The sequence below is a fragment of the Brachionichthys hirsutus genome, chromosome 23 (genome assembly GCF_040956055.1).
Source record: "Brachionichthys hirsutus isolate HB-005 chromosome 23, CSIRO-AGI_Bhir_v1, whole genome shotgun sequence".
NCBI classification, from domain to species: Eukaryota; Metazoa; Chordata; class Actinopteri; order Lophiiformes; family Brachionichthyidae; genus Brachionichthys; species Brachionichthys hirsutus.
In genome coordinates, this window is record NC_090919.1 from 1,766,279 (window position 1) to 1,779,785 (window position 13,507).

General features: G+C 49.3%; 3 protein-coding genes across 4 annotated transcripts in view; 1 reads left to right on the forward strand and 2 right to left on the reverse strand.

Moving 5' to 3' along the window:
* trmt44 (tRNA methyltransferase 44 homolog) overlaps nt 1–2,231 on the reverse strand; it is a 4,579-nt gene extending 2,348 nt beyond the window's left edge. Inside the window, exons 1-8 of the mRNA XM_068756078.1 lie at nt 1,803–2,231; nt 1,610–1,724; nt 1,315–1,534; nt 1,147–1,215; nt 950–1,057; nt 717–788; nt 401–507; nt 85–268 (exon numbers count right to left, since the gene is read on the reverse strand). Coding sequence (XP_068612179.1) covers nt 85–268; nt 401–507; nt 717–788; nt 950–1,057; nt 1,147–1,215; nt 1,315–1,534; nt 1,610–1,724; nt 1,803–2,127 — 1,200 coding nt within the window. The 5' untranslated portion in view covers nt 2,128–2,231. The remainder of the gene's footprint in view (nt 1–84; nt 269–400; nt 508–716; nt 789–949; nt 1,058–1,146; nt 1,216–1,314; nt 1,535–1,609; nt 1,725–1,802) is intronic.
* A 401-nt stretch (nt 2,232–2,632) lies between these two features.
* Nucleotides 2,633–8,042, reverse strand: tnk1 (tyrosine kinase, non-receptor, 1). Its single transcript, XM_068755713.1, has 14 exons — nt 7,956–8,042; nt 6,673–6,855; nt 6,481–6,545; nt 6,195–6,389; nt 5,975–6,127; nt 5,625–5,902; nt 5,417–5,543; nt 5,179–5,325; nt 4,995–5,089; nt 4,687–4,920; nt 4,541–4,605; nt 3,552–4,048; nt 3,382–3,477; nt 2,633–3,116 (listed from the first exon to the last, which is right to left on the reverse strand). Exons 2-14 carry the CDS (start codon nt 6,833–6,835, stop codon nt 2,940–2,942), a joined length of 2,292 nt encoding a protein of 763 aa, XP_068611814.1. The 5' UTR covers nt 6,836–6,855; nt 7,956–8,042; the 3' UTR covers nt 2,633–2,939.
* Nucleotides 8,043–9,652: 1,610 nt separating this feature from the next.
* On the forward strand, nt 9,653–11,365 carry ponzr1 (plac8 onzin related protein 1). 2 transcript variants are annotated; one of them, XM_068755950.1, is made up of 4 exons: nt 9,653–9,721; nt 10,476–10,652; nt 10,733–10,878; nt 10,968–11,365. In XM_068755950.1, exons 2-4 carry the CDS (start codon nt 10,478–10,480, stop codon nt 11,103–11,105), a joined length of 459 nt encoding a protein of 152 aa, XP_068612051.1. In that variant the 5' UTR covers nt 9,653–9,721; nt 10,476–10,477; the 3' UTR covers nt 11,106–11,365. The 2 variants fall into 2 exon arrangements, with proteins under 2 accessions (XP_068612051.1, XP_068612052.1); XM_068755951.1 differs by lacking the exon at nt 9,653–9,721 and adding an exon at nt 10,024–10,054.
* Nucleotides 11,366–13,507: the final 2,142 nt, after the last annotated feature.

Here is a 13,507-nt window from a genome sequence, read left to right on the forward strand (position 1 = left end):
GTGACTCAAACCAACATTAACAATAGATTAAAAGACAACTTCAAAGATGCAAAGACGAGTCTCGGTCCGGTCCCGGGACGATACCCGTTTGGTGGACGGTATCCTCAGGCAGTCCTCTTCGGCGCTGAAGCCGCACGCTTGGCCGACCTCGGCGATGAAGTCCACGTACTCCCTGTACTGAGGCTTCCCGCTCTGCCGCCGCTGGTACTTTCCGTAAAAGTCGAAGAAGCAGCAGGGCAGGACGAAGAACCGGCAGGAGTAAGACGACCTGCGGGGAGAAGGAACGTCCAGATGACGCTTCAGAAACTCCTGCTCCTTCAGCTAAAAGCTTTAGACGCAGGAAGTAGTCGGACTGAGGCACAGCAGCGCCCCCCCCCCCCCCAGGCTGCTGATGACTCGCCTGGCCGCTATAAAGGGGATCCACGGCGTGAGCTCGTCTGAGTGGTTCCCAATCAGCCAGTCTGTTCCTGGGAATAAGAAGCTCTCGCTGGGAGTAATCGCCTTTTCCTGAAATAGCGGAGAACCAAAAAAAAAGCACGAGGGCGGGGTTTCATCTATTCGGGTTTGGAACTTCCTTGACTTTATTCCGGCAGGACGACACAACGCCGCTCGTATTGGCCGTCGTTTCGAAAGGCATTTACGTGTAGCTTAATCAAAGCTTTAATAAAAAGGTAATTCAATAGATCCCCAATTTAAAAAAAAAGAAATCGCCTCACTTCCAGCAGAGTCTGAGGGCCGTACATGTCCCAGATCTTCCTCTTCCGGACGTCGATGCCTTTTCCCGAATGCTGAAAGACAAGACATCAAAGGCCGACGTGCAATTTTAATTGGCCGGCGGGGCTTTTAAACAGGAAGTAAAAACACGGATTGAGGTTTTAAAAACTCCCGAATTCGGGAACTAATGATCTCTGAAGGTTTGGAGGACCCCCCCCCCCCCCCCCCGACTCACCCCTTCGTTGCTCAGGATGTGAACCAGGAGGCCGTTTCCGCAGCCCAGATCCACAAAGGTCTGCATGGCGGTCAGACCTTTCTCCGCTCGCTCCTCCTCCCACAGAACCTGCAAGCGCAGTCACAGACACTCGATTCTTCCCAAGAGCCTCGGCGTCCGGCTCGCGCCGGTCGGCGCCGCGCCGGCTTCCAACTCACGAGGAGATAGGTGGCGATGGCGACGTCCTCGTACACAAACTTCTCCGGGTCCGTAACTTCGGGCCAAACCTAGAGGGCGGCGAAAACCAGTCCGTGAGAAAAAGACGGAACCACCATCAAATGAAGCCAGGTCGTTAAAAAACAAACAAAAAAACAAGATGGCCGTGCCTTGACCATGGCCTTGTACTTCCCCTTCAGCCGCTGGTACACGACGCTGTACTTCTCCACCGGCAGCAGCGACAGCGTGCTGCGGAACCCGCCGGCCGTGCACGCCGTGGCCCAGCGCGCCAGTTTGGGCAGCAGATCCACGGACAGCCAGGCCAGCTTCGGGTAGGCCACGCCGTCGGCGAGCCACGCCTCCGGGGTCAACGCGTGCAGCTCCAAGGCCCTGAGGGCGGAGTCATCGAGATCTGCTCGTTATCATTATTATTATTATTATTATTATTATTAAACCACAACTCACCATTCCTCTCCCCGAAGGAGAAGCTGAATCTGGTAAACGTTGCCCTCCTTCAGGGACACTCGCCCTCCCGAATCCTCCTCGAATGGGACGAAGGTCACCCGATGTCTCCCGAAGTCTTCAACCAAGACAACAGTCGACAGTCTGTCTCAAGGGACCCGCGTGTTGAGGGTCAAAATTCCAAGTCCTGACTTACCTTTGAGCACGACTTCCTTGTGCAGGGTCGTCCCGTAGCAGTTCACTTTCGGGATGATTTTCCTGACGCTGGAGGACCGGCGGGTTTCCTGTTCAGGTGAAGTCCCCCCCGTCAGGAAGGACAGGATGTCCAGAGAGGACTCGCGATGGTCCAGCAGGAACTCCAGAGCCTCTCCGCCCACCTTTTCAGCCTCCGTCTCCTCGACTCCGCAAAGACGCTTGTTTACAACGTGAGGCTTCTTTATCCACACGTCTACGGCGGCCCAGAAGCCTCCGGGGAGCGTCTTACATCCCGCTGGAAACTCGAATTCACTCAGTTTCGGCATCACGTCGCCGGTTTTTTTGAGAGTCGGATTAACGGCGCATTTTTTATCATGTAGGAAACTCAAACCGATAGTTTTAATCCGATTACTGCTCGTGGAATTAGGTTACGGATCACGTCCTAGCATAAAAACAAGCTCTACTCGGCTGTGAGCCTGAAAAAAAGAAGTATGTTGTCGCCGGGTGATGACGTCATTCGGCGAATAGTCAGGTTGGACAGTAGGGGGCGATATTGGAAAAGATTTATTCGGGAGTTAAAACGATCACATCTAAAAACAAATCCGATTTTTTATTTTATTTTAACATACGAACAAACAAATTGTTAACATTAGTATGTACGTATTAATATTGTCTGGACTTCGTGTCATGTTGGACACAAATATAGTACGCATGATCGTATCATACACAGAGACAAATATGTATTTTAATTATAGAAATACTACTAGTATGATATATAATATTGATAGTTCTAAAAAAAAGTACACACATGGAAACTCACCATGACCACACCACCAATTTTATTCAATAAAACAATTTATATGACAATATATACAAATTTGCTAAGATACAAAAACTAACTGTGTTGATGGTGTTGCTAAAAATGTAAAAACAGTGGTCAGAAATATTTCTCTTACAATCCTGCATTTCAAAAGTTTTTTTTTTCCAACATTCAACCATCTTAATTTCTTTTTTTTTACTTCATATGTACAATGTTTTCCCATGTTCCAATAACAAGCTGAACATTCCGACTCCCAGTGTCCCCGTCTGCTGATTTACAGCGACATGCCAACGTCAACATGCGTCTGAAAACCGGTCTTCAGACGCGTCTTTCTGTGCCGGCGGGCGGTCGCTCCCTCTCGCCGGGACCGAGCCTTTCTTCCCGTGACCACCGGATCAGGTAGCGGCTGGCCAGCTGCAAGTTCCACTGGTACCTGCTGAGGATCCTCAGACAGTCCTCTCTGGAGCAGAGGCTCAGGGAGTAGAGCTGCTCCAACTGACGACACAAACCGAGAAGGAAGGGGTCAGAAGTATGAAAAAAACACAACAATAAAGCATAACTGGATAAACCCGACGGCCCTGAACGTCACACAGCAGGCTTTCATCAAAGACCCTCAAGTCAACGCCTCTGCGGTAAACATTTTACGTGCGTGACCGTAAACGGCGAGCACCTTCTTCCCTCGCGTCACCGAGTGACATTCTGAACGCCGACTCAAACACGGCGAGTCCCCCCCCCCCGCGTGCTGAATTCACGCTCTGACCTTGAGTTGTTGCTCAGCGCCCACCGGGTTCCAGTCACAGCGCTGAAGAGCGCCGTGGACCTCGTCGATCGTCGCTCCGTGCACCGCCTCCATAACCTGTCGGGAGAGAAGGGGAAGCTCGTCTCTTCCTCCTCCGACAGGCGTCCCATCAGGATGAATCGGACTCTCACCTGCGAGATGAGGCCGTCTCTCGTGTTTTGCACGTGAGGCGACTTCTCCCTCTCTCGGTTTCGCTCCCTCTCTCGGTCCCGATCTCTGCCGTCGGCGCCATCGTCCAGCTGCGGGGTCGAGCGCGCCATTTGGGTCATTTTAGCTAGGTTTGATCCTCCGTACGCCGGCTGAGGTTGGTGTAGGGGCTGGGGTTGAGGTTGCATCTGAGCCAGCACAGCCGGGACCACCTGGGGAGGCCACGCGGCGCCCGGGACAGGGTGGACAACGGGCCTCCTCTGGGACTTCAGGTTCAAGCGTTTCAGGTTGGGAGGTGGAGGTCGCGGAGGCGGGACGATGCTGGCCTCACTGAACCGCCGCTGGTCTTGCTGCATCACCACGCTACGAGCGGCCATTACGGGGGTCATTAATCTGCCGTGCTGATCCACCCTGACCGTGACCACCGTCTGCGACCGGGGACGCTGTCCGCTCACGACGGACTCCAGGCTGCGGGAAATACCTGGAGACACAGGAACGAGTCCTTTCAATTAAAATTAAAGCTACGGAAACAAATGAGGGGAAAAAACATCAACGCTCTGCACAATTTATTAGGATCCAACAAAGATGCCATTTATTTACAGATGGAGGCGCTGCAACAATGCCTCATACGGCCACTAGAGGGCGAGCTAGACAACTATCATTAAATGAACCACTGGGATGTTGGAATGAGGTCACTTCCGGGATAGAAAAGATGCTTTATGATCAACAACAAAAAAAATAAAATAGGATGTGTGAAGGAGTATATTTAAATGAACCTCAGATGATGTAAAAAAAAATAAAAAATAAGAGAAAAATAATTTGGAGATATGATGGGCGAGCAGATTGTGTCCATAAAGTTCCCTCCAGATCAGCAAAACATTTAGCATAAACAATGTTAGCTAAAATATCGTGTGGAAACCGGCATGTAAGTATTTATATTCCAGGTGATTTCTGAACCTTCCTACATCCTTACCTGCCATGTTCTTCAGGTTTGAATCCTCTTTCTCCCTGGCAACACTCGTCCTCCAACCTCCGGTGCTGCACAGGACAGAACGCCGAGCGGGTTAGAGACGCGCACGAACGCAAACTGATAGCATCCGCTAACGCCGTTAGCCTCACTTTTCCAGGCTCTCGGGCGTCCCCCAGGTGCGTTCGGGTTTGATGTCTCCGTGTCCCGTGTGCTGCAGGCTGCCTTTCAACGGGCTGGAGACGTAAGCCGGGCCGGACGCGGGGTTGGACCCAGAGCCGGCGGGGGGGGCGTCGCCAGGCAGCGACGGCACGACCAGGCCCGCAGGAAACCAGCCGACCGTCAGGGTCCTCTGGTTCTGGCCTCTCCACTCGGCCAGCTCCACGCTGAACAGACAGAGTGTCGTGTGCTTTTCTTTGCTCGATGCAATCGACCCCCCCCCCCCCCCCCCCACACCCACCTGTGGTCTGTGATGGTCACAAGGTCGCCGGCCACAAGCGCGAGTTTCCTGGCTTCGGCGAAGTCCCTCGTGGCTTTCCCCTCCATCGGCTTAGCCTGAAAGTGAGGAAGCGGAAACGCGAACCGTAAAAAAATCGCGCATGGCGATTCCCCTGGTCGCGTCCGACCCGCCCGGGTTCACGCACCTCCGCCACCATTGCGATCAGCTGACCGAAGCTGGGCCTGTCGGCGGGATTGCAGGCCCAGCACTTCCTCATGACGCCGTACACTTCCTGGGGGCAGTCCGGAGGCTTCTCCAGGCGCTCCCCCTCCCTCTCCACGCGCCACAAAATCTGCATGAAAGAAAGCGAACGGCGGCGTCGCTAAACCTCCGGATCGCACGGAGGAACCGCGAGAGCGAAAGGCACGGGGACAAAGGAGCACCTGTCTGCCCGACAGGCCGAACCAGGGCTCCTCGCAGTAGGTGAACATCTCCCAGAGGGTGACGCCGAACATCCACACGTCCGACGAATGGGAGAAGGAGCCGACGCGAAGGCTCTCCGGGGCGCACCTGGCGGAAAAGCAGGGACCGATCAGAGCATTGCTCCCTCCTACAATGCTGCCCCCCCCCCTCCCCTCCTCCACCCCCCACCATGCAAACGGGATCCTCCTGTGAGCCGACATGACGTAGTGGTCCGCCTCGAGGCTCAGCCCCCTCATCAGGCCGAAGTCGCCGATCTTCAGCATCTCTCGGGACGCCAGGAGGACGTTCCTCGCCGCGAGGTCCCTGTGGATGAACCTCCGGCTCTCCAGGTAATCCATCCCGGACACGATCTGGGTGGCGAAGAGCCAGAGGCGGAGCAGCGGGTACTCGTACTGCCGGGAGCGCAGCGTGTCGTAGAGGGAGCCCAGGGGGGCCAGCTCGGTCACCTGGAGGAAGGAGAAGTCGCTCGATGGGAAATGAGACGTAGCTCGCGGCGCACGTTCCGTCACGCCTCTCACCATCTTGAGGGGGTGCGTGAGCACCACGCCGTACAGCCGGATAATGTGGGCGTGGTCCAGCGACTGCATGGTGGTCACCTCCTGGAGGAAGTCGGTCAGCGTGTCCGTCTGCCTGGAGACGCTGCTCCTCAGCGTCTTCACGGCGACGGGCAGCTGAGGGGACAGAAACGATGAGCTGTCGTCCGCACCTTCGCTCCAAAACTTTCCGATCGGATCGTACCACTCTCCCGGAGGGGGTGTGCCACTCTCCCTTCTTCACCACCCCGAAGGAGCCGGATCCCAGCTTCTCCCCCAGGATCAGCTCGCCGTCCTGGATGAGACACGGAAGGGCGCGGCCGGCGGTCTCCTGAGCCGGAGGGGCGCTCCCCCCCCCGCTCCACTGCTCTCCTCCGTCCACGCTGCGGCTGTTCAGCCCCTGCATGCAATCGGCGAGGCAAATTAAAAAAGGCGTCACCGACGGCAACGGACAGGAAATCTGGGACGAGACCGGGGGGCGGGTGTCGGACCTTTGCCGCCCACGACCGCGATTTTGTCTTGGTGCGTCTCAGAGCGTCCCATAATCTTCTTTGTGCTAGAAGATGAAAAAAAATAATAATTCAAAAGACACAAACTCTGGGACCGGGTCGGAGACATTCTCAGGACAAAAAGGTTCCAGAAACACGATGGACAGGACGGACGGACGGACGGATCAGCCTCACCCGGCTTGCTGATCCCGACGTGCTCCAGATCGGACTCCTTCACGTAGGAGAAGTGCTCGATGCGGGTGATGTTCAGGCCGTCCCTGACGCGGAGGTAGAACCGCTCCAGCTGGACCTCAGCCAGCAGCTGGTACAACCACTGAGTGTCCGGGTCCATCAGCATGACCCGGGCAAGCAAGCCGCCTGCAGGAAGGAGACGCGGTCCACGGCCGTTATTACGAACCTCCAAAGGACGACTAGCTCCACATTTTCTCCTTAATCAGTGACTTCTCTTGATCTCAAAGCGCTTCCGAGTGCGAGAGGGAACGCGCCCAGGCTTGTATTCATTTACAGGGACAACTCCCAATAAAAAAAAAGAAAGAGAGGGTGTGAAGAAAACACTCCTCGGGATCCATTCATGAAGGTTCCGCACAGAAACACGAGGACAAACAGAACCGAGTCTGTGATCCTCCTCTCTGTGTACAGACTGATCAATCTTTAACTGAAAACACGAGCACGGAATGCAGGTTGAAAAGTCACTGCAAGTCATATGCTGTACATATTATGTGTCTTTTTAATTTATTGTTATTTTGCATCAATTCAGTAATTTAATATTAGTTTTATTGGTATTGTTAAATGTCGATGATTTACGTACGAAGGACTTTCAACGGAAACAAGACCGGAAGGGCTTTTTAGAAATGCTCCTCTTAGACAGGATGTTTGACTGTACTTGTACTGTAATACATGCTACTGTTTGCATGTACTTGTACTGTAGCGTTCTATCTAATAAATATATTCATCATCATCATCATCACTGGATAAACCGGGGTGGGCTTCACGCGCTCGGAGCCCCGCCTCCTCCCGATCAATCAGCTGTCTCGCGACAGAGACGTCATCGACAAGGCTTCAAGCGCAGATCGTCATTTTGCCAGTTCGATTAATATCCGTGGAAAAGTATTTTTTTGACGTCATGAGAAGTAGAGTCCGGAGAACGAGATATTTTAGATGCTTTACTGGCGTTAAAAAATAAAAAATAAAAAGGCCTAAAACCATTTTAAATACTCCTTATCGATTTAGTGCGCTTGCATCCGGGTCTGTTCTCCGACCCCGTGTTGATAATATCCAACCAGAATACGTCATCAGTATGAAGCGACCCTTTTACTTGCTAAATATCGATGAAGATCACTAAATGTAGAATAATGTCCCCTGAAATGTAACGAAGCGGAATAAAACAAGCGTCTTCTGAATAAAGGACAATAGAACTCTCAGACAGACCGCAGCAGGTAACCTGCCCCGGAACTCACCTGGTCGATAGTTAACAGATTATCTCCATGCCGGCTCTAATCCTCATCACAGAATCACGAAATCCCCCCTGGAATCCTTCAATTTACTCCCGAAGAGTTTTCAGAAAAGCTTCACGCCGAGTTCCGCCTTTACTTTCTGTTGGGCCGACATGTTCCGGTGAGCCGAAGCGCTACCTGTGCGTGTTTTCGATTCTCAACTCCGCCCCCTTTCTCGCGTCTCAGTTGACCACACCCCTTACCCGGCGTCCGACGTGAACCCTACCTGCACAGGTAGCACAGGATTAGTTACAGACTGCATTCAAGCTATAATTAATCAATAAATCTAATTATTGCAATGAAAAAATAACAATATGTTCAGTTTCACAATTATATTATTGCATCTTAAAGTAATATTCAGACTCTCTCTAGGACTCCTTTCCCATTTAAATCAACCACTTGAACGTTTCTCCGGGTTTTTATTGACGCTGATTTCTTGTTTATTCTAATTTATGGTAATTTCGGAGGGAAGGAACGACATGAAGTTGAATAAAGCCCTCTTTAAACTATAAAAAACAACAACACAAAGCACTTATTGCAGCACTTTTTAGTTTACTAAAGTAGTATTAGTTTTTTATTAGTAATTTAGCAGAGTGCAAATATCTAGTTTATAAATATCAAATGTTCCCTTTGTTTTTTGTCACGTCCGGACTCTAACGAAACTTGTCGTGAGCTGAGAGTCAATGAAAACATCGGGTTTCTGTCCTTCCCCTCCACGCCTGCTGTCGCCGAACAAGTCCGACAGGATATTGTCGTCCTCTCACATTGCTGCTCGTTTGAGCGCTAATCTGCGCTGTGAAGGAGCTGCCCGCACTTTGCTCTTCCTGGCACACACGCACACACACACACACACACACACACACGCAATAGATTTCAAAGGAACCTGCAGGAGCTGCGGTTCATACACGCCCCTCTTGTTTATCCTAATAAACACACAACATTTGTGTGGTTTACTTCTGCGTTGTGTGTTAGTTGCTCAATTGTGGTGGGGAAAGTGGATTTGGGTTCACAGGTGGATCCTGCGTCACAAAGAAGCTGCCGAGAACTTTCTAATGCGCGGTTGCGTCTCTGTTTATTTTGATATGTGACGTAACTTCCGTGTCACGTGTCTACATGTCCCGCGAGCAAACGGGAATTATTATTATTTGTGCAAATGTTCGGTCCATTATTTTAATTAGATTTTTTTTCTTTTTTGATTTTGAAACCAAAGTGATCTGTTTTTTCTTTTAAACGAAACAAAGTTCTTGTTCGCGTAACCTCTCAGAACGAACTCATTCCTTAGCTCACGTCGCCACCTACTGTACACAGCAAGTATTATAAGTCAGCAAAAGTAGCGGCAACAGTAAATACTGAGGTTTTTATCTTAATAAATGTTTGTGAATGTTTATTCACATTTAACAATAAAAACAAACGTGTAGAATAAAGCTAAAAGCCAAAACTCCCTAATTCGATGTTCCATGAGGTGAAAGCTCTGCCGCTGCTTTTAAAATGCTTTGCATTGTTTTTTTTCCTCATAAAAACGGTTATTGTGCATTTTCAGTGGCATATAAGTATTTTATATATATATGTGTGTGCGTTTTGCATGTTTTTTTGTTTCATGGGGATGTGAAACTGGTTAACCATGGGAGGTGGGATTTCAAGAGAAATAGAAACTTAGACTTTCGGGCAGCGCCTCCATTCGACCCGTCCTCCTCGTGGACTTTCACTAAAACCACGGACACAAAGACAAGGTAGAGTTATAATCAAAACGTCTTCTATTCTATTGCATAAAAAAAGAACAAAAAAAAAGTCAGCTGTCTTCGGATTAATGCGATTTATGACGTTTAATTTTCTTTCATGTCGGTAACCCACCTGTTGGTTTCCAGGAAGGTAGGCAGCGAGGCGACGCCCTCACCACCGAGCAGAGACACTTAAAACGGCTTTGTGTTAGAAAAAAAACAGCAACAACATCTGGAACTGACAGGAGAGAAAACAGTAACGATAACTGTAAAAGTAACGCAGGGTCAAAAACGACTTCGAGTAGTTTAATTAACGTGGAAAAAGTTAGCATTTTGCTAATAACGGTGGGTTTTTTATTTTAGCTAGCTAGCATTAGTTAATAATAGTAATTTAAAAAAAAACGCTGCCGGATGAATTTTAATCAATGTGAGGTAATAAAAAGTGTTATCAATTTATAAGGACGCTTCACCTGCAGCTATTGTTCATGAAATAAACGTCGTGTAATATAAAACCAGTGCTAAAACACCACCTGCTAGCAAAGATGGGAGATGGATGTTTAAAAAAAAAGCAAAAAGGTATTTAATGTAGCCCAAGAGGAAGCGCTATTCAAGCATTGATCCGGGTGAAGTTGATTATTAGGGGTTGGATAAGGCCAAACTGCTCCATCCACGCCTTTATAACCATGTTATTACTATTTGACGCGAGGACATTGTAGGAATTCATTGCTTTTCTCATGTTTTTTTTTTTTTTTTACCCTTCCTCCAGCCATGGCCGTCCAGCAGGCGTACGTCCCAGGCTACCCTGCCCCGCAGTGGCCGAGCCCCGGCATGCTCGTCCAGCAGCAGCAGCCCCCTCAGGTGGTCTCCGTGGTCACCACCACCACCCATAGCCCCCACACCTGGACCACCGGCCTCTGTGACTGCTGCGCCGATATGGAAACCTGTAAGGGGATTACGCCGCGCACAGATTTCACATTTATTGTGGATTGATGTGGATTAATTTCTCTCTCTCCTGGCGTCGAGGTTGCTGCGGTCTCTTCTGCTTCCCCTGCATGCAGTGCCAGACGGCCTCCAGACACGGCTGGTGCTGCTGCATGCCTCTGCTGGACTTCTGCTGCGTGGTGTCCTGCTTGCTCCGCTCCTCCATCAGAGAGCGTCACAACATTCCTGTAAGGAACAAAAAATAAATAAAAAAAAGGAGTGAGTTCTAACCCCTAAGATGCCGATCGACTCATCCCACCGCTCGCTCTGTTTTCAGGGTTCGTGCTGCGACGACTGCTGCAAGATATGGTGGTGCTACACCTGCGTGTGGTGCCAGATGAACCGCGAGGTGAAGATCAGGAACGGCGTGGGGGCCTCCGCCTCAGTGGTCACCACGCAGGTCGTCAGCCGCTGAGGTTGCGGGCGTACGACGTGTTCGCCAAAAAGGAGAAAAATCAGAGTTCGTTTTTTCATAATCGGTTTTTTTTTTTACATACAAAGAAAAAAGCTGTAGCCAAAAAAACTGTTGTAATTATGCATGTTTGTTTGGGATTAGCGTGGCTGTTTCCACGCGTTCGTTTGTAATCAAGTCGTTAGCGCATCGATTCCAATCACGGCATTTCATTTTCATCGGTTTCATTTCTCCTGTGTGGAAATAAAACACTTTCAGCAGCATTTGTGTTTTTCTGATGTTTTTTTCAGACAGGAAGTAGACACCCACACACACACCCACACACACAGAGCAGTGCACCATTGTGAAACAGAGTGGTGCAACTTAAAAACGGGAACAAACAAAACGTCTCACCACAGAATCACACAGAGAGTCCGAAGTTCACTTCTGTCACGTCTTTTTTCCAGTCAACTTCAGACTATTTATTTGCTCTTATACCCTGAGAATTTGGGATTGAATTTCCCAAACTCATATGATTGAATTTCAATAGCAAAAAGTGAACCTTCTGTTTCGGCTCTAGTTTGTGTTTTGACGTTTCACAACAATTCACTGCTAAAATAACCCTTCTGGTATTTTTAAGCTTGACTTTAACAGGAAGTAAGTTCTGATTATGTTAGGCAGAGGATTTATCAGCCAATCAGGTGTGGCGAATGACTTCTTGGTGTCTAGACGGCTTCGGACATGATGTGAGGCTTCCCTGCAGCTCACAGAGGATTATGAAGAGGCCCAGACCATGGCAGGCTTTAAACACGATCAGAGGCGGTAAAGATCTGCACTAAATCCCGATGCCGTCCGGGATCTGAGGGCTTAAAGTACGACATGAATGCTGCTGTCAATGTCAGTGTGAACACGGATGACTTTCTGTCAAACAGGTGGGTAACCCCCCCCCCCCGAGCATGGCAAGGTGATGGATGAATCAAATTTAAAGAGCAAAAAATAAACAGAAGAATTAAATCCTAATTATGAATTATTTCTCTTATCGTGGGAGTTCAACAACGACCGCATGTGTGTGTGTGTGTATAGAGGTGGCAACAACGAGTCGCTGCGTCTCCATGGCAACCAGGTCGCAGGGAATTCCTGTTTGTCTTCTTAAGTAGAACTGCCTTGGCTCGAAAGTGAGAGCTGCAGCTCAGTTTACAGTTTCTGTTTATTTGCATTTTATATTTGAAATGAATGAATGAATGAATGAAATGTAATCTTTTTTTTGGGGGGGGGGGGTCAAAGTAATAAACATTAAATGTATTAACCCAAAGCACATAATTTATTTTAAACAAAGCCCCTCAGATATACAGATTTGTACAGTGTAATTAAGCTTTCCCATAAAATAAGGTTATTTATTATATATATAAAAAAACAAGTTTGTTTTACGGTGAAAACATGTTACGCATTTCCCTGTAAATGAACTTTCAACATTTGCAGAGGCCTTCCTGTACCTGCAGCGCGACATCCCGTCTGAGTCCCGTGACGTCACTGGAGCGCGACGCAGACCGGGAAGATGGAGACCACCCACATGTGAGACCACCATCAGTGTCGGGACGGGCAGCAAATCCAAGAGACACCTGTGTGTGTCTTTGGAATTAAAAAAGTGACGCTGTCCATCATTAGAGCCTCATTTTATACAAGAAAGAGCTCTGAGAAGGAGAAAGTGAAAGGTATAAATAATTATTAATACGGTTTAGAATGGCAATAACAGCTCTGGTGCTTTTATTTTGAAGTAAATAAAATAGAATCTGAAGACTTCATTGATTCATCCGTGTACTCTGGACTTCCTGAAGAGAACGTAAGCATGGAAATAATGAGGTGGCTACTCCGGAAAAAAGGCAAATTTATTAAAATCCTTACCGTGGCACGAGGCAAAGGTCAAAAAGTAATAAGACTTAAAAAAAAAAAAAAAAACAAGCTGCGTGCTACAGGTTGAAGCCTAGGGGTCGCACATGTTGTAAAAAGGTCAGGGGTCAGCAACTCGGGCCTGAAATCCAATCGGACATGGTTCAAATCCAACTAGGCGGAGTTCACCCGAAGTGCACGCTCCATAAAAGTCACTCACACACACACACACACACACACACATGCAGCCCATCCACACACCACAGATGGGAATCTCTTTTCAACTGCGCCACCTGGGCACGCCGGGCTAGTGTTACCCCCCCAATCTTTTACCCCTCCCAAAACACCTCCCCTCATTCTTTTGATCGCTAATCCCCGCACCCCGACTCCAGCGCTCCGGTTCTAATAGAGGACGCCATAACAACATCCAGAACAAGCATCAGACTGAAAAGAGAACGGCGGGATGGCCCCGCTGGCCTCCGCCTCGTAAATCAGCGGTCCCCTCTAACGCGGTGGCTGCCAAAATAAAGTCCCGTCCG